At 43.2% G+C, this 19,001-nt stretch overlaps 1 protein-coding gene across 2 annotated transcripts; it reads left to right on the plus strand.

Moving 5' to 3' along the window:
* Positions 1-11: 11 nt before the first annotated feature.
* On the plus strand, positions 12-18,601 carry efemp1 (EGF containing fibulin extracellular matrix protein 1). Of its 2 annotated transcripts, none has more exons than XM_034552853.1 (11): positions 12-181; positions 757-860; positions 1,062-1,107; positions 1,295-1,618; positions 12,826-12,948; positions 13,110-13,229; positions 14,932-15,051; positions 15,205-15,324; positions 16,121-16,247; positions 16,336-16,528; positions 16,730-18,601. In XM_034552853.1, the coding sequence occupies exons 2-11, from the start codon at positions 780-782 to the stop codon at positions 16,889-16,891; spliced, it is 1,416 nt and encodes a 471-aa protein (XP_034408744.1). In that variant the 5' UTR covers positions 12-181; positions 757-779; the 3' UTR covers positions 16,892-18,601. The 2 variants fall into 2 exon arrangements, with proteins under 2 accessions (XP_034408744.1, XP_034408745.1); XM_034552854.1 differs by having other exon boundaries at positions 12-171.
* Positions 18,602-19,001: the final 400 nt, after the last annotated feature.

Consider the following 19,001-nt stretch of genomic DNA (forward strand, 5'->3'; position numbering starts at 1 on the left):
TTCGAGCCGCATGTTCATCACAAGTGCTGCTTGCACTCCTCCAACGATCTAACATCCACTGCACCGTTTGCATTCAAACGCCAGTCTGCTAGGCGCGCACTCTCGGATTGCGACTGAACAATAAACCGGGGACGTTTCCTTCAGCGCGCCAGGAGAGTTGGAGATCCGCAGGTAATTGCAGGTACGTCTCCAAGGCGCCACGGGATGACTGCATAGAGCACAGCGCTCTAATCGGATAACAATGAGAGCCGTTTAGCGAGTGTGAATGTTGAAACAAGTTAAACAAAATGTGCAGTAGCACTTGTTTCTGATGTCGCTCGCTTGTTGTCGGGAAATCGACCAGTAACAAGTGTTTCTTGAACAAAGCAGAATAATATTGTATCGGGCCGATTGTTAAATTGGACACGTTTTGTGCAAATACATAATTTGACTCAACATGAGCTCTGCATGGCTGATTGAGTCGTTAATTTTCCTGACACTGACTGACACAGGAGGGCATGTTTACGCACGATCTTTACGCGTATTACGCACTAATCCTTTTGGAGAAAAACAGCAGAAAAACACTTCACTTAGTTGAAGTCGCAGATTTGGCTGGAGTGGTGCCAACATAAACATCACGCCAGCAGCGGGAGATGTTGGGACTCGTTAAGCAATGCCATCAATGATGTAATAGCTGGTATTAAAACTTGAAGGCTTGTCAAGCGAAAAATGATCTTGCACGCTCTATCCATTTGGTTCCTCTGCATCTCGTTACAGTGCTGCTCCCACGTTTGGTCGACATGCTGGGGATCTGCGTGTGTCTTTGTGCGGTTTTCACACACGTCCTCTCTCAGGAGCCTGAGGACCCGGTCTTCTACACAGTAAGTGAGATTTTTTTTTTTTATCAGTCTGTGTTTTTCTGTATAGGTTTAACACAACCTGGCATGCTGGAGATGCTGTGTACTATTAGCTGATGGAGACATCAGGGTTCATGCTTTTATTGTTATTATATGATGTTGATACACATGCAAGGACACTCAAATATGTATAATTTCATGGTAATCTTTATCTGTCCTTCACAGTGCACAGAAGGGTATGAGTATGACAGAGTCAGAGAGCAGTGCCGAGGTGAGAAATGTTAAGCATCAGTTATCATACATTTGGGCAGCTTTTCATGCTTAATTAGTTTAAATGTGTATTTATTTTTCATATATTTTCAACTAAGCTAATGAGCTTTAATATTAACATTTTAACCAATTGGAATAATTCCCCCACACGAAATGTCATATGTAATGTCTTTCTATCTGCCTGTCAGACATCGACGAGTGTGCCTTGTTAGACGACGCATGCAAAGGAGGGATGCAGTGTATCAACCACTTTGGTGGATACCTGTGCCTCCCCAAAAGCGCCGTCATCTATATCAGTAAGGATGGCGAGCAAGTGCCGCTGCCAGGATCTATCCCTCCTGTCCCTGCTGTCCCTGCTGTCCCTGCTGTCCCTGCTGTCCCTGCTGCTCCAGCTGCTCCACCAAGCCAGCCTCTGCTCCCATGGTCGACAGGAAACATGGGGGTCTCTCAATCCAGTCGGACCATCCGCTGTACATCCGGATACACTGCAGATGAGCAGAACCTCTGCAGAGGTAAGATCAGCTGCCCAGGCACTCCTCTCTCTTTGTTCAGCTACAAGATGATACAAAGTATCAAAGTAACTTGAAAAATGAGCCTTTAATTTTTGATGGCTTTACACCAACACATGGAGACGGATCCTCTTATCTCAGCAAGTGGTGTTGACAAGACACCCATCGAGAGAAATAGGAGTCTGTCAGCAGGAGGGGAGGTGTAACTAAAATATAGTATAGAAGTGCAAAAGGGATGTCTGCCACACTCTCTCCATAAAAAAAAGTTCTTTCTGTTATTTCATCAGAATATGAAGTGCAATGTGTAAGCGGGAGACACAGCGGGAGTTTAGAATGCCCATTCCAGATGTTATGTCGAAGACTTCTTCTATTTATTGTGTTGCGTAGACAATATGTAGGAATCTATGACATAACGTCAACACTGTGACCTCTTCGCATTCTGTTGATAATTCATTTCAGTTTATTTTTTAACACTTTAAACTGAAATTCTGTCCAGGATCTTACACTTTGCACCTTTTTTAAATGTCAATATTGAGAAGTGCTTTTTATCTCCTGAATATCAGTAGTATGCTTTTGTTTCTCTTAGCAAGATGCAGTGCTGCGTGTGTCTGAATGTGTCTTTAGCAGGGCCAAGCAGGTATTTGATGATTACTTGCTAACGACTTTAGAGCCTCAATGAGCTCCAAAGGTGAACTGTTCATCCATATGTCTGACAGTCATCAACAGCTAAACCATGCGTAGCTGCCAGATGTGTTGCAAGCTTCTCGGCTTTTCTCACTGTGATGTGTTCTAAACTCTTAGAAATTGTGTGTTGAGGTCATTTGCTTCTGGGGAAAATCAAGGAGACCTTTATAATATAGTAGCGAGCTCTGATCTCACATATAGCCTGTATACCTTCAGTCGATCATCCCTGGGCCGTGACCAGTTTGAGGTTTAGGTCGCTGCAGACAATTGTGTGGGTGTGATCTTGTGCTTTGGCAAGACTCTTTGATCTTCACAAATGGGGAGTGGTTTGAAGATTACATTTATACAAACACACACACACACACACACACACACACACACACACACACACACACACAGCAGTGCTCTTCACTGCTTTGTGCCAGATGCAGCTGCACCTGAGAGAGAGAATCTCTGATACTCGTAACCGGCTCTAGCTTTTCCCTTGCCATCTCTCTTGGTCTGTGAGAGATCAGGATGGTGAGTGTGCATATGTAGGGTTAGCTGTATAAATATAATGTAAGGTAGTGCCGTAAGTGCAGTGCCGTAAATGTCATGTGTTCGGTGGTTAGGAGCTCCTCTTGCCAGTAGGCAGAGGTATGTGGTGAGGCTTGTGGTCACAAAGCTGCAGTGAAATTAACACATTGATTTTACACCTGGGGCAAAGATATGTGTGAGGTGCTTTATATGATTGTCTGAATTGGAACCCAATTAGGTTTTATTAGAGTGTAAAACATGGCAGCATATCAGCTAAAGTAACCACATAAGCAAGCTGGCATGGGCTTAATACTTAATTCGCTGGCGTGCCGTTTCAGTGCATGGGCTAAACAAAGATAGGCTGTTGATGTCCGCGTTATTGCTTTGAAATGACTGGAGCTTTAACTGGAAGGCGTCTCGTGGGCGTATGTGTCTGTTGGTGGAGTGAAATAATCTTTGTTTACATCAGTCTCTGGTTTCTCTGTCATTACCTTTAACTCGCTACAATGAGCCAATTGTTCTCGGACACAGAATTGTCTTTTCTCTTTTTTGGTTCCACAGTGGCTGTTTGTATCTTGCTTTCAATGGGGGGGGGGGGGGGGGGGGGGGGGGACCTCAATGTATCAAATGGCGCTTACATCAGGCTCCTTCACTCTGGGAAGGAAACCTTGAGTGTCGAGTCAGGTAGGGCAAAGGGAGGATGAAAGGCTGACTGACTAGAGTACTGGCCAAGCCAGGTTGTACCAACGTCATGGGTTCTGCTAATGCTGACTTTCTTTGGTGACTTACTGCTGAGTGTGTAGCGAAGAGTAGAGAGATTATCCAAATATAAATTGTTAGGAAAACAGTTTCTAAAACAAAAAAAGTTTATCTTTCCTGCACTATTCTTTATGCTGATTAAAAGCAAAAAACAAACCCCAATTTATATGATACAATTCAACACAATATTTTTGTTTTTAAACAAAGCTTTAATATTTGTTCCCATTTTTGCAAATGGGCGATGAAGCTCTTTGACCCTGAGTGTGAACATGAGCCCACGTTTGTGTTGTTGCAGTGACACATCGGGGAAGTTGGCGCACGACTCCAGCCCCAGCCACACGGAGACACTCTGAACCTTTACTGTATGTGTGACAGCTTAATGATGCCCCACATTTCCATGACCTCCCCCACCCTCCACACACACACACACACACTCACACACACACACACACACACACACACACACACACACACACACACATTCTAACTGTGTTTACTGCCAGTAGATGCCTACAAGTGGCTTGTTGTAGTCGTATGTATGCATATTAACTCTTATTTACAGCAGAGGTGAGATCACTTCCTCCTTGAAATGAAGGTTGTCCATCAAACGCAGTCATTAGTTAAATCTGATGAAAAATAGAAAGCAGTTATTTTATGATCCTCATTTACAGTTGAACATTGTTTGTCCTCATAACTAACTTTACTGTATTCAGTGGCTTTAGGGATATCACTTTGGCCAGAGAGAATGATACATATCATGTTTTACAAGTCCTGAGTTTACTTATATTTCATGTCTAAATTAGATACTAATGCACTGCAGTATGGGGCATGAAAGGACATGCCACTCCTGTTTACCTGTCTGGTTTCCTGAGGTCATGCAGGCCACATTATCACCTACATGCTTGACGGATTTCAGCTGCGTCTGGACGCTCTTCACCTGCAGTGAAATCTTTTCCAACTATGTTCTACGAAGGCCGTTAATCCCTGTGTGACAGGGAACTTGTGTACTTTTCCGAACAAGGCAGAGTGCATGCAATAACATTTTTCCACACAGATGCAATGCACTTGGGAGGAATATCTCTGGAATGTCAGTGGTGGTTGTTTTTTTCCGTTTGCTCCCATCTTGTGTGATGGTAGGAATTACTCACCACCTTTGACAGATAAGCATCGGATCGATCTGCGAGGAGCAGGAATGCAGAGAGCAGAACAAGCAGAGAAAGTGCAACGAGACGCTGCTGCACGATTTGACCTTTGCAGTTTATACTTTACAGCTCCACTAGTTGTCATTTAATCCTGGCGTTTGCACTTGAAGAAACAAGACCCAGCCACCCAGTCTTTGCTCATCCACCGACATGTAAAAAGATTTGATGATATCCGCAGAGCGTTTATAGTTTTTCAGGAAATTCCTTCAGATGTTACCCTGTTAGTATTTGTTTCCCCTAAATCAAAGATCAGCAACACAGATTTCGGAGAAGGTTGTTGCACAGAGAAGGAAGACTTCTGAGGTGAATGTGACACCTTAAAATCACCCTGCTCTGCTTTTGTTGAGGAAGTGGGATCAAACACAAGCGGAGCCACTTTGTTTAGGGTTACTCAGACAAAAAGACACCTGAGGCACACCTTTGTACCTGTTGAACCCTCCTATTACCAGCTAAGCTCTTGTCTTCCACCTGCTCTCAGACTGATGATTTGCACTGTCCTGCATCAGTGTGTCTTCACCATGTGATTGTCCTGGTGCCCTACACTATGATTTTAGGATCCGACTCAACATTGAACCTGTTACGCTGCAGTTTCAGCGTAGCCGGTAGATGCTTTCTAGTAATGGCAATGTTGGAGTACCTCAATGGCCCAAAAAATAAATCAGTTGTTAAATAATCACTATAACCAGATGTTCAAGCTACTTCACATCTGTATCTGACTCAAACATCAAGTAGTTGTCATGTTTTAAAGTCAGTTCTAGTGAATCAGGAGATTTCTGACTTTCAGAACTCACTTTCCATTTGCTGTAGCAACTCATGAGTTTCTGATAAAGAAGTTCCCGATTCTTTAATGATCTTTTAATTAATAGAGGTATTTTGACAGGTGTATTCATGGCAATACACAGTTTTAATTTCTTTATCTTAGATACCAAGAAGTCAAGTTTGATTGAAACATCCTAAAACATCGACTACGTGAGGAGTCTCGAAATCGATGTCAGGGAATGACTTCCAGCAGTGTTTTTACGGGTTTTTACCATGGTGACTGGATGCTACAGCTTCTTCACGCTGCCAGAAAAGACCTTTCAGCTTTACAATCCAACGATCCAGCAGGCAGCCCCTCTGTGGGCCTGTGCACTGTTCCTGGACAGGATGCTGTTATTGCTTGTGGTGTTGCTGCTGGCTCCTTGCTGCCATCACATCAACGATGGCAGAGAGGAGCCAGGGGGGAAGCAGCTTCACCGTGCCTCCTCAGCGTAAGTGCTTAATGTTGTTGTTATTATTCTCCCTGAGGTCGGTGCCTGTCCAACGGCCAGCTGCTTCCTCCTCTGATGTGCTCACATGTGTTGCTCTTTCCGTTTACCTCATGATGGAAAGGGACACAGGGCGGCTATAAATCACTATTGCGCTCAGCTGGGTGACACTCACATGCGATCGCAGGGTTTGTGTTACTCACACTGTTTCCCCTTTGATGCATATTTTCACACTTCTATTTCTACCATATTTTCAGGTTTCATTCCTTCCATGCCACAAATTAGCTCTGAAGGCCGCGAATGGCTGCCGCAGTGTGACTACCGACATGTCAGGTGGGCAGAGTGATGGTCTTCGCATTGAATAGCAGGAGAGTTGTTCAGCGCTTCTTTTTTCTAGATATCTTTCCGAGTAACAGGAAGGATTATTATCAGTCAGGAATGTAGCTGGCACACTGGACGGATTTTCAAGAATGTCAAGACTCTACCCGACCTTTAGATGGAGTGTGGAACAAACTCACAAATCAGTTAGTAAGTGTCAGCACGTCGAAAACTCCTGTTCCTACTGAACAATGAGAGCGATGAGAGGGGAATCTTGGGAGTGGTACAAATAGCAAGAGCATGGAAATATGTCATGGCATAATACAGATAGAAATACACAGAATATAAGGTGAGAGTGTCTTGAATTCTTTGATTTCTTATCTGCCTTGTGTTTGGACTTGCTTTGAAAGGGAAACACTACCACTCCCATTTGTCCTGAGGTCTTGTTCAAGCTGGTAATAGATAGCTGCATTTCACACTGCATTGCAGAGAGAATTATACACGAGTGAAACAATGTGCGGTGCAACAATTGCTACAGGGCTGATATTAAGGTGTTTGAGGTTAAGCAAAATCAAACGCTCGGTGTACAACGTGCTAATAAATTTGACGTTGTGACACTTTATGGGCTATTAACATTGCACATCTTGCACCCTGATTTCCCAAAGATTGAATTATCCAATAATCAGAGGGAAACAGAGATGCTGTCCAACAGCAGGATGACTCCAACTGTTCTTTGGAACAGCTCCTGCTTTCCATTGCAGTGGTTCAGTGAAAACAAGACTAAATGCTCTCAAGTGATAATTACAACAAGCCCTATCATGTCGGTTTGAATCTGGAGAAAATAACACATTGTTCTGAATTCTGGCCAAACTAATTTTAAGTCCCTGTTTTGGACACATATGCTGTTTCTTTCTCAGCCGTATGCATGCAGTAACACACCAAACATCTCTTCAGGGTGTATCACTCATTCTGTTAAACATTGTAAAAGGCCATTTAATGTTCGAGCACCTCAAACAGGACCTCTGATGCACACACACCCACTCGTCCATTACACACACTCTCACATTCTTTGAGCTGCCGCCATCCCCGTTACTCCCCCAACTCCCACAAGGCATTTAGAATTAATCTCCCTGAAAAGCAAGGAGTTTTTAACTCTGACATCACATATGCACACACGGCCATAAATCTAACTTCAAATCTTAAAAAGCCCTTTTTTGTTTAAAAAAAAAAAGAAGAAAAAAAAAGACCTCCACCCTTTCTCCTCATTCTTTCCTTCCACATCTTCCACTCTGCCGCTGGACAGCCTTATCTCTCCCTGTGATGTTACAGCAGGCTCGCTTTAGAGGAAACTTGTAAGCTGTGTTAAATAAATTCTGAAGAAAAAAAAAAATCTGACCTCAGAGAACAGTCACTTCTCCCCACACGCAACACATCATCACATTTGATGGTACAATCTGCTTTCCTGTGTAAACTATATGGACTGTACTGAATGTGGTGAGCTGTGGAGGCTTTATGGGACCGGAGAGCCAGCCAGTGTGGGATGCCCTCCCATCCCACCTGCACACACACACATACACACACACACACACCCACACACACGCACACACACAAACACACACTTGTACGGACGCACACACAAACTTTTGTAGAACGTTGTATTGGCAGCGTCTTAAAGGTTTAGTGACAAAGTAGCAGTAACCACAAGATATTCCCGTGAATGAACCTTTGGATTGCATTCAGCTCATATGCTTTCATTTACAGCTCTCCAAGCTTTCTTAAAGGGGCTGAGGATGACTCTGACTTTTCCGTACACAGAACTTCTTCTGTGCAGTTACTTCAAACCAACAATTAGTTTCTACACCTGATGTAGAAGAGTGTTGGAACTTGATCCAGCTGCATATGTCTGCCCTGCACCAGCGACACCTTGTTTGATGGATTCTGGTACTAGTTCTGGTTCTTGGTCCAACTGCATATCTGATCTGGCAATAATGCTGCAGAAAATAATTGCTTACACCAATGGATTGCTCACTATTCAAGCAATAACAGCACTGCAAAGTGAAAACAAACTAAAATGTGAACAAAGTACCCATTAAGAAGCCCTGAAGCTTAGCAGCACTAGTGGCGTGGCTGTAGGAATGGCTATGTTGGTTTTGGTCAATGTCTCAACAACTATTTCATCAATTGCCATGAAATCCTTTGAAATTTCACTGAGGGTTGTTCAGTGCCCCTCGGCGTCGGATAGCAACGCACGGATGCACCCTTTAGCGTCTGTATGCGACACACCAGCTGTAAACCCACCCACATCACTATCAGACGCTCATCTTTCTATAAAGATGGAAGTTTATTTTGAAAAAACACTCATGTAAGGAGTGGAAATTGAAACACGATTCTTGCCACATCAAAACCTGACTCTGGAGGAGTACTTAGAGCATCGTAGCTTAAAGTTGGGGGCTCCTGACTGGTGTCGGCATTTGATGAGTTGGGAGCGAGCATGTGTTGGACCTGAAGAGACTGAGTTTCAAGATGAACTGTTATAACTTTGGTGATTCTCAGACCTGTTATTGCTACTTTTCTGTCCTGTAGATCAATAAACCTGCAAAAATGATGACCATGAAGTAAATATGTGCACGCTGACGCGCTAAACTAAGTCTTGTTCATTTATCACTGACATGACTGAAGAACTAAAGATGTCGCCAAATATCTCATAACAAAATCATAACATCTCACTTGCATCACAGTTTGATTGTCTGCTTCTTGGCACCATGAAAACATAAAAAGTTTATTTGATCAGGAATTAGGAGTCTCTGGCATGTGTTGTCTGAATTTATTGCCAGAAGGCAGGGCATTTCCAGTTTCAATGAATCACCAAATTCCTCCAGTAAGTAGGCGTGGTTGGGATTCACAGGGATTTGATCCCGGCTTCAACTATTTGTTGGCATTCATTTAAGTTTTTCATTGATATATATATATATATATACAGGATTTCACCATTTTTTTTCTCTGACAAACACGTTACCTTGTTATTATTATTGACACAGTGAATCACCAGATCCTCATGTCCTCCCTCCAGGACCTGGGTATCTCAGGCACCGCGCTCTCACTCTTCTCATCCTACCTCACCGATCGCTCTTACCGGGTAACCTGGAGAGGATCTGTGTCTGAGCCTTGTCCTCTGACTACTGGGGTCCCTCAGGGTTCAGTCCTTGGTCCTCTTCTCTTCTCTCTGTACACCAACTCTCTTGGCTCTGTCATTCGCTCGCATGGCTTCACCTACCACAGCTATGCTGACGACACCCAACTGATCCTTTCGTTTCCCCAATCCAAAACACAGGTAGCAGCACAAATCTCTGCCTGTCTGACCGACATCTCTCAGTGGATGTCCGCTCACCACCTGAAAATTAACCCGGACAAGACTCCAGGAAAAGGCTCTCCCACCCACGACCTAACTATTAACTTCAACAACTCAGTGCTGGCTCCGACTCCGACTGCCAGGAACCTCGGTGTGACACTCAACAGTCAACTCTCCCTGACTGCCAACATTACCGCAATAACACGCTCCTGTAGGTACATGCTGTACAACATCAGGAGAATACGACCCCTTCTCACTCAGAAGGCGGCACAGGTTCTGGTCCAGGCTCTGGTCATCTCACGGCTGGACTATTGCAACTCCCTCCTGGCAGGTCTACCTGCTAATGCCATTCGACCTCTACAGCTCATCCAGAATGCAGCTGCTCGACTGGTCTTCAACCTCCCGAAATTTACCCACACTACTCCGCTCCTCCGCGACCTTCACTGGTTACCGGTGGCCGCCCGCATCCGCTTCAAAACATTGGTACTTGCGTACTGTGCTGCGAACAGATCGGATCCGGTCTACATCCAGGACATGGTCAAACCGTACACCCCAGCCCGTTCACTTTGCTCGGCTTCTGCCAATCGGCTTGTAGCTCCTTCACTTCGAGCTAAACACTCAACAAAATCACGACTGTTTGGTGGAACGAGCTCCCCATTGACATCAGGACAGCAGAAAGTCTCTACATCTTCCGTGGCAAACTAAAAACACATCTTTTTCGACTATACCTTGAATAGGGAGGGTAGAGCCGTAGTAGCACTCTAGTAGCACTTAAATGTCCCTTACCGATTGCACTTTGTTGTTTAGCACTTTAGTAGTACTTAAATGGCACTTACGGATAGTATTCTGTAGTTTAACGTTATTGAAGAAATTGTACTTGCTTGATTCTTGTTGTTCTGAGTTTGGACTCATGGTTTAATGCACTTATTGTAAGTCGCTTTGGATAAAAGCGTCAGTTAAATGACATGTAATGTAAGGTAATGTAATGTAATATAATTATGTAAAGGTGAGCTTGTGGTTTACATTTGCTAGCTTTGGTAGCTACCTGTCAGGGCTAATGCTGTGGCTTATGTATTGTTGTGTTCTCAAGACAATGTTCTGCACGTTCAAACATATAATAACATTTATTAACATGAATATACTGTATTACTAACTGAATGGATGATGTTAGACATTATTGGTATTGTCACACAAACAGATGCAACTTAATATTAAAATCTCTACAAATAATGCAGAAAAACAAATCTGTTGTGTGGATGCACTTACACGCCATATGGAGAAATACACATTATCCCCATCTAGACTAGATAGATCTCTTGGTCTAAGAGGTCAAATCTGTATGGTAGCGAGCCACAGCTCTGTGGATGCAGATGCACTTTCCCAGATGCCTTTTCAGGCCACATCAAAGCGTTAGCTTGTCCAGAACAACACTGCTTTTCACCTTTGACCTTCATTAAGGGGGTGTCACTGACGTGAGGGGTAAGGGGTGTCACTGACGTGAGCAACACGCGTAGTCTGTGCATCTGTTGTCTCTCAGGTGCACCTTTTTAGATAAGCCCTGCTTTTGTCCCTAATGTACTACGTTCATCTTATCACTGTGCTCTGAGAGAGTTGAGCACAGGTCAGCCCTCTTCCCTTTCCTTACCGTCTCTCACACCTTTTGTTTCAGTGGCTCTTCCACAGCAAATAGAGCCAATTTCTAACCAGCTCCAGTCCCACTGGATGGTGGCATTTCAGGCATTTCGGGCACTTGAGGCTCTCATTTCCAGCTGAGCCCACATTACATGGACAATGTCCAGGAGAATATAAGATAAGATCTAAATTGATCCTCACCGGGTAAATGTGTTTGTTGCGATACTGTGAGAACATAATTGAATACAGATATTTACAGAGAGTATGATTATATTATCAGTTTGACATATCTGTGCAGGTGCAAGTTGGGCTTTCCTGTACTTTATTTCAATGGTTTGATTGATACACTTTACACGTTTGATCGTAGTGTGTTTTCTATGAATAGCGGCTCCATGAGTATTATTGTCTCAGGGGCATTAATTGCATCTATTCCCTGCAGGAGAGATAATGCAATCATTTCTGTCAGTAAAAACAGCTTTTCCTCTCTGGTTCTTCTGACTACGCATGTGTCAAATCCCAATCCTTCAGAACCCCCCTTCTTTTCTTTTGTGCGTGTGTGTTATTGAGGATAACTGTCTTTTTGTGCTGTTAAACTGAAGCCCACTGGCTATCTGCATATGATGAGCTGTGTCAGACCACCCAAGAGGACTGCTGGTGGGCCCACAGGGATGGCAGTATACAGTACGGGCCTATTTGTGTGGGGGAGATGGAAGATGGAAGACGGAAGAAAAAAAAGGGGGCAGTTACAGTGAACAGGCCTTTTTTTAAAGAGGCTTTGGCTCCAAACAAACCTAAATTGAGAACGTGTTTGCATGTTTAAGATAAAAAGTAAAATCGTACCCATTTTTTTGGAACTTAATAGCTTACAATGGTACTTTTTGGAAGTTTAACACCTTATCATCTCCTTATTTTCCCACTTTAATATTTTAGTCGGTAACATTTGAATTTACATCTCTGAAATAACATTATTATTAAGTTGGTGATGAATGTTGTTTACAGTAAAGATATTTCTCACTGCAGTACAAATGGTTTGACTTCGATTTGGGAAATGTAGTATCATGTTATAAAAGTTATTCATGATGGTGAGAGGGATAGAAAGTGGATATGTGTGCTTTTGTTATGTTATGTTAGAAAGCACATGAGTTATCATTTGAGCTCTCTCTCTTTCTCCTTTACACACACACACGCACGCACACACACACACAACCCCCTTCAAAGAGCTGCCCTGTTAGCAGAAGATATGATCTGTGTTTTCACCCGGAGCTGCTGAATAAAAGCCCTTTTTATTCTCTGTGTGAACATGTGTGTTTTTGCCCATGTGTGAAACGTGATGGTGTCAGTGATCACAGCTTTTTACTGTCTGTTTGAAAGCAGTTCACACATCACAGATCACAGAGCACATACAGTCCAGACATGTTTCTTTGTCTGCCACATGTTCCTGCATACAGGAGGCATTAACTTGGTGTAGCTTCCTCTCAGAGTGTGTTTGTGTGTTTATTGCAGACATAGATGAGTGTGCGACAGGTAGACACACTTGTGGTCCTGAACAGACGTGCTACAACACTAGAGGCTCCTACACCTGCCAGTGTCTTCCAGGCTTCCAGAAGAACGGAGACCACTGTGCAGGTGAGTGGTTGATGCGAAACACACTCTCTCTCTGTGCTTTATAACATGATCAAAACTGGTACGCAGCCTTCGAAATGGTTAATGTATTGTCTTTTATCAACTGACTTCAATAATTGCTTCTCTGCAATGTTGCTTACTGCTCTGTTTCTGTTTCCCTGCAGACAGAGACGAGTGCGCCCTGACCCACTACTGCATGCACAGATGTGTGAACACGCAGGGCTCTTACTACTGCGAGTGCAACGCAGGTCACAAGTTGGCCAGCAACAACCACAGCTGTGTTGGTAAGTCACTGAAAAGCCACGTTTACTCATGTGTCAATGTGTACAACAGTGCTTTGTCATTTAGTGACAGCTTGTCAGACGTTCTGTGTTGGCTTTGGCAGGCTGACTTTTTCAATAGATCTGGACACCTGTTGTTACTTAAAGCGTTTATTATAATAGTCATAATTACCGCTTTAGTGTACATACAAGCAAAACAAAACCGCATACTAGGGCAAAGGAAAGCCAAATGTATACTTGACAGTGCCATTAATAAAAATGCATGAATGAAACATTTATTAACTCAAGTTATAATCAGGTAGGTGCAGAGAGATGCGGTGTAATACAGAGTAAGTAAGTAAGTAAGGTTTATTTATATTTCACTTATCACAGACAAAGGGTCACAAAGTGCAGTACAGTAGTCAATTAAAACAAATTGACAATAACAGGGGCCAAAACATTTCAACAGTTAAAAGAGCAAAGTAAAATACATAGTAAAAGATGGTGCAGTAAAAAAAAACACAATAAAACAAATAAGAAAGATAAATAAACAAAACAGATAAAAAGCAGGCCATAGAATATGTAATTAACCAAACGTCAGTGTAAACAGGTATGTCTTTAGTTGGTGTTTAAATGACACTATTGAATCAGCAAACCTTAGGGGTGCAGCCAGAGCATTCCACAGCTTTGGTGCTACTGCCTCAAAAGCTCGGTCACCACAAGTTTTAAGGCGAGTATGTGGGACTGACATTGCTGGCTGTTGAATATGGGCAAAGTAGTTCAGCCACATATGAAGGAGTCTGGCCGTGTTCTGTATGTGAGGGTGAGGATTTTAAAATGGATGCTATGCTCTACAGGGAGCCAGTGATGAGACCTGAGTATCGGGGTGATGTGAGACCGTCTATTTGTCCTTGTCAGTATTCTGGCAGCAGCATTTTGGATTACCTGCAACCGGTTAATCGCATATTTACTGAAAGAGGAGAAAAGTGCATTACAGTAATCAATACGAGAAGAGATAAAAGCATGTGTGATCATCTCTAATTCAGCTGTAGATAAAACGGATCTCAATTTGCTGATGTTTCTTAGGTGAAAGAAACAAGATCTATTCAAATGCTTGACATGGTGGTCAAACGACAAGGATTTGTCCAAAATTACCCCGAGATTACGCGAGAGCACAGGGATGTCAGCTCAGGTTTAGCTCACCAAAGTCGGACTTTGTCGCTCTCATTCCTCAGTTTTCTTAAGATATTTTAAGATCAGGAATAGCTTTAACAAAACAAATGGTGCACAAGCTGTTGTGTTTATGCCTGGAAGCTCAGCTATCATGAGATTGACCATGCAACCTGAACCCACACAGTCAACCTCCTGCAGAAGTCAAATACGTTATTGAACATGCTGTGTGTTGGGATAGAGAGCTGAAACACATTTAGAAATCCATCAAACCACATGACTTGCTCTCAGTCAAACTGAAACATGTGTATGTTTGTGTTCCTTGTTAGTTCTTTTTTAAAGTCTAATTCCATGTTTATTACAACTTGGGTCTTACTGACATAATGTTGGCCATCATTTCTATCCATTATGATGATAACATTGCATTCATCTATGCAACACTTTAGCCGTTAACATGGGGCCATTAATATTGGATTGAAGAACAAGCTCCAAGTTGTGATAAACCAGAACTCTCCGTATTAACTCCAGGTATGTCACACATCTGCTTTTGTTCCAGATGTGAATGAATGTGATGTGGAGAATCCCTGTCAGCACCACTGCTACAACCTGATTGGCTCCTTCCTCTGCCAGTGTGAACAGGGCTATGAGCTGGCACAGGACACGGTCTCTTGCCAAGGTGAACACACACACACACACGCACACACACACACACACACACACACATAGTATATACTGTACAAAAAGCATGCATCTCATGCCCAGTGGTCTGCATGCACTGCCTTCTGCTGATTATCTAATGTATGTTTGTGTGTGCATATTTTCTGTGCAGACATTGATGAATGCAGCTTCTCCAGCTACATGTGTCAGTACCAGTGTATTAACAGCCCAGGAAGTTACTCCTGTGAGTGTCCAGAAGGATACCAGCTCCAGGGAAACAGGGTGTGTCAAGGTACTGCAGTCCTCCTGTTTCCTCTCCCTTTATTTATATTCATCTATTTCTTTATTCCCTTCTTAATTTATCTATCTTACACTCATCTCTGTTTTCACACACAAACAAAGTTATTCTTCTCTCTTGCCTCTCCTCCTCTTCCTCCACTCTTTGAAGATCACTCTTAAGAGGAACTTGATCATTCCTGCTATCAGCCACTACTTGAATGAAAGCCACTTTCTACAAGTACTGTCATAAAAATAATTCAGAAACAACTTTGTGTTGCCCTGCTAAGCCACCTCTGTGAATTTATATGCATGATGTTGCTTTCTTGAAGTAGATTTATATGAAGCTCTGGCGCCTGCTCAAAGGGAGAGTGTTATTTTTTCCTCTCCCCCTCGGTCAGGTGCAGGCTTTATAGAGAGAGCCATGAATCCGGCCGGTTGTGTCAGATGGACCTGATGGTGATGAATCCAGGTTGCTGTGCCAGAAATAGCCCTGTGGTCTAGGGCATGTTTGATGGGGTTATTTTCATGGTGCTGCAGTTGGGCCTGTGTGGGGTTACATCAGGGGCTTCCCTCTGCTACAGATCTGCAGCCTTTCCTCTTTCACATCCACAGCTGCTGGAAATGCAGCTACAACCCTAACAACACAGTTTCCAAATTGTACATGTCCTGAACTTTGACTGGGTTTTCACAGCTCTGTTTCATGAAGTGTGTAGAGGTGTGTGTGTTTTGGGATAGTAGCATTTACATCCAGCTACTTTTGACTACTCATTTTATTTTTTCTCTCTCTCGGTCACCCTGCCAATCACAAGACATAAATGAGTGTGAGACGGGGACCCATAACTGCCACGACGATGAAATGTGCTGGAACTATTACGGAGGCTTTCGCTGCTATCCCAGAGACCCCTGTGAGGCACCTTATGCCAAAACCTCTGAGAAGTCAGTAAACATCATGCAGCTCTTTGGTTTCACTATCAGCAGCGCAGCCAGTTTCACAAAGATTGTTTTAATTGTTGTGTGTTTGCAGCCGCTGTATCTGCCGGTCTCAGGTAGAGTGCCAGGGTCTCCCACCGTCAATTGTCTACAAGTATATGAGCATCCAGGCGGACCGGACTGTGCCAGCAGACGTCTTCCAGATTCAGGCCACCAACATGTACGCCAACACACAGAACACCTTCAGGATCAAAGCTGGGAATGAGGCGGGAGAATTCTTCCTGCGGGTAAGTCAACGAGAATTGTTGTGGAAGGTGATAAAAGGTGATAATGATAACGGGTAAAGTACCATGATGCTGTCAAAATCTGCCGTGCTAACATTAGCATTTTGTTAGTCTCCCGCTAATGTTAAACTGTCAAAAAGAAAAAAACAAGTGATAAATCTGTGTTTACATCCTTACATATTGATGGATTATGTTTCCTTGCAGCGCTCCAGCAATGTGAGTGCCATGCTGGTGCTCACCAAGTCTCTGTCAGGCCCCAGGGAGTACGTCGTGGACCTGGAGATGGTCACTCACCATCTGACCATGAACTACCGCTCCAGCTCTCTGCTCCGGCTCACCATCATTGTCGGGCCCTACGCCTTCTGAACGCCGCAATCCCCAGCAGCTCACATAAGTCTGGTTCAGCAAACATAGCAGTGTAACACAGCAGATGCCTGCATAACATACTGTACATTTTCATACAATACAACATATAACATAGGCTGTCCCTGACTCATACAGCAGTTCCAATAGGCTTGCTCATGACAGCCCAGCCCGTGCTGTAATGTGACCACTGGGCATCTTTTCCTCTCAAGGTGCTGGGAAGCATTGTAATGAAGGGTTGTCGTGTCCTGAGAAAGCACAAACTGTTTTTCAACGCCAGCACTTAACATTAAAATATTTCTCATCTTTAAAGTTCACAAAACTTTTTTTTTAATTTTAAGTGCCGAAGTGGAGATAAGAAAGATAAGAAATATGCTGGATGTGAGCATTTTTACTTTTGCTGCTTGCATACTAAAAAAACTACTGGAAACAGAGCAGTGGCCCTCAGGAAAAAAGGCCTAGTGGACACACATCCAAACGGTGATGGATTTCTGATGCAGCTGTACTTACATTTATCGCTTAGTTTAAGACCAGAACTCCTTCCAATAACCTGTGTATGCATCAATGAAGCGCTCTGTTGTAAGAAAGAGAGAAAAAATCATATTTTCTATATTAATGTACATGACAAATATCCAGTATGAGCAGCTTTTGATACAAAAATAATTGACTGAGCTTTCGTTGATAAATGTTGTAGGGGTTAGTGATGCTGCGCCATGCTGTTTGTGCATGTTTCTGTATAGTTTTGCTCATGAGTAATCATTTCCAGAGAAGCCCAGAACAGTTCAGAAGTGTAAAGGGAGAGTTGAGAGAGTACTAAACTTTACATGACGGCAGGCTTGATGCTCGTAGACTTTTAAGAGTTAAGTCTTGTACATACCAAGGTAACAAACCTGTGTGTGTGTGTGTGTGTGTGTGTGTGTGTGTGCGCGTGTGTGCACATGCAAGCAAGTGAAAGTGTGAAACACAGATGGGGAGTAAGGGGAAGAGTGAGAAAGAGCTTGTTTTGTGCCCCCAGGTTCGGTGGATGTGGCTGAGCTGTTTATGCGTTTCTGTGATGCCCTCCTCGCAGACCTCGGTCACAGAGGCAATAACAGAGTTTCTTTTTTTTTGTTAAACCCGAGAACACCCAGAGGAAATGGTGGCTTTCATAACACACCTCGGCCAATCGACCGCTCACTGGTGCCATTCTCCAGAGTAACAGCTGGGCTTTTTCATGTCGGTCCCAGTCAAGAAGTCACACTTGCACCAGGCTGACTTGTATGATAAACATAATTACAGTGCTTTGCCCTGTAGCTGGTTTCATGTGTGACACAGGGGATTATTAAAGTGTTAATACAATGCCATCCCGCTTTTGTCAGTATGAGAAATCTTTCACTACCTGCTTTGCCTTTCGTGACTCTGCGTGTCTCCTCTGGCTTATTGCTGAAACACTGTACACTGCAGACACACTGAAAACCACACTGAAAACCAACATGTTGTCGCCACTTCAAGTGCAGAAAGTTGTCCATCTTTTCATCATGCATAGGGGCCTTAGAGGTAAACATAAAACAATGTATCACTAATATTATCATTCATTCTGTCAAGACTTCCTTCACTGAAATGCCTTAATTTGTTTCTCTTCTATTTAAAATATATATTTTTGTCATTATGTATCTTATATTGATTGTACTCTAAAGAGCAAAAGTTATATTGTTGAATAAAATATGATGGATAAATGGGGCTAGGTTGTTGTGTTTTTCCTTTATATTCAACAGCTTGTGTGAAAGAGAGAAACAACAAATGAAAACTGCACTGTGCCTGTACCAAAGGGAACACGATCTAACTTCATATACAGTAATGGAAAATGCAGCGGTTGTGTGAAATGCCCCGCTGCTCTTCCAATGCTTTGGGGGAAACGTGAGGATGATTTAATATTAATATAACAATGATAAATGCAGTGAACATGATGCCCTAGCCATCATATCTATCTTATTTACAGAGATCCAGAGGGGATGATGATATAGTATGTTGAGTCAATGTGTGCTGAGGGACAAATGTGAAGCCTGCACACACACACACACACACACACACACACACACACACACACACACACACACACACACAACCACACACA

This window comes from Cyclopterus lumpus, chromosome 15 (genome assembly GCF_009769545.1).
Source record: "Cyclopterus lumpus isolate fCycLum1 chromosome 15, fCycLum1.pri, whole genome shotgun sequence".
NCBI classification, from domain to species: Eukaryota; Metazoa; Chordata; class Actinopteri; order Perciformes; family Cyclopteridae; genus Cyclopterus; species Cyclopterus lumpus.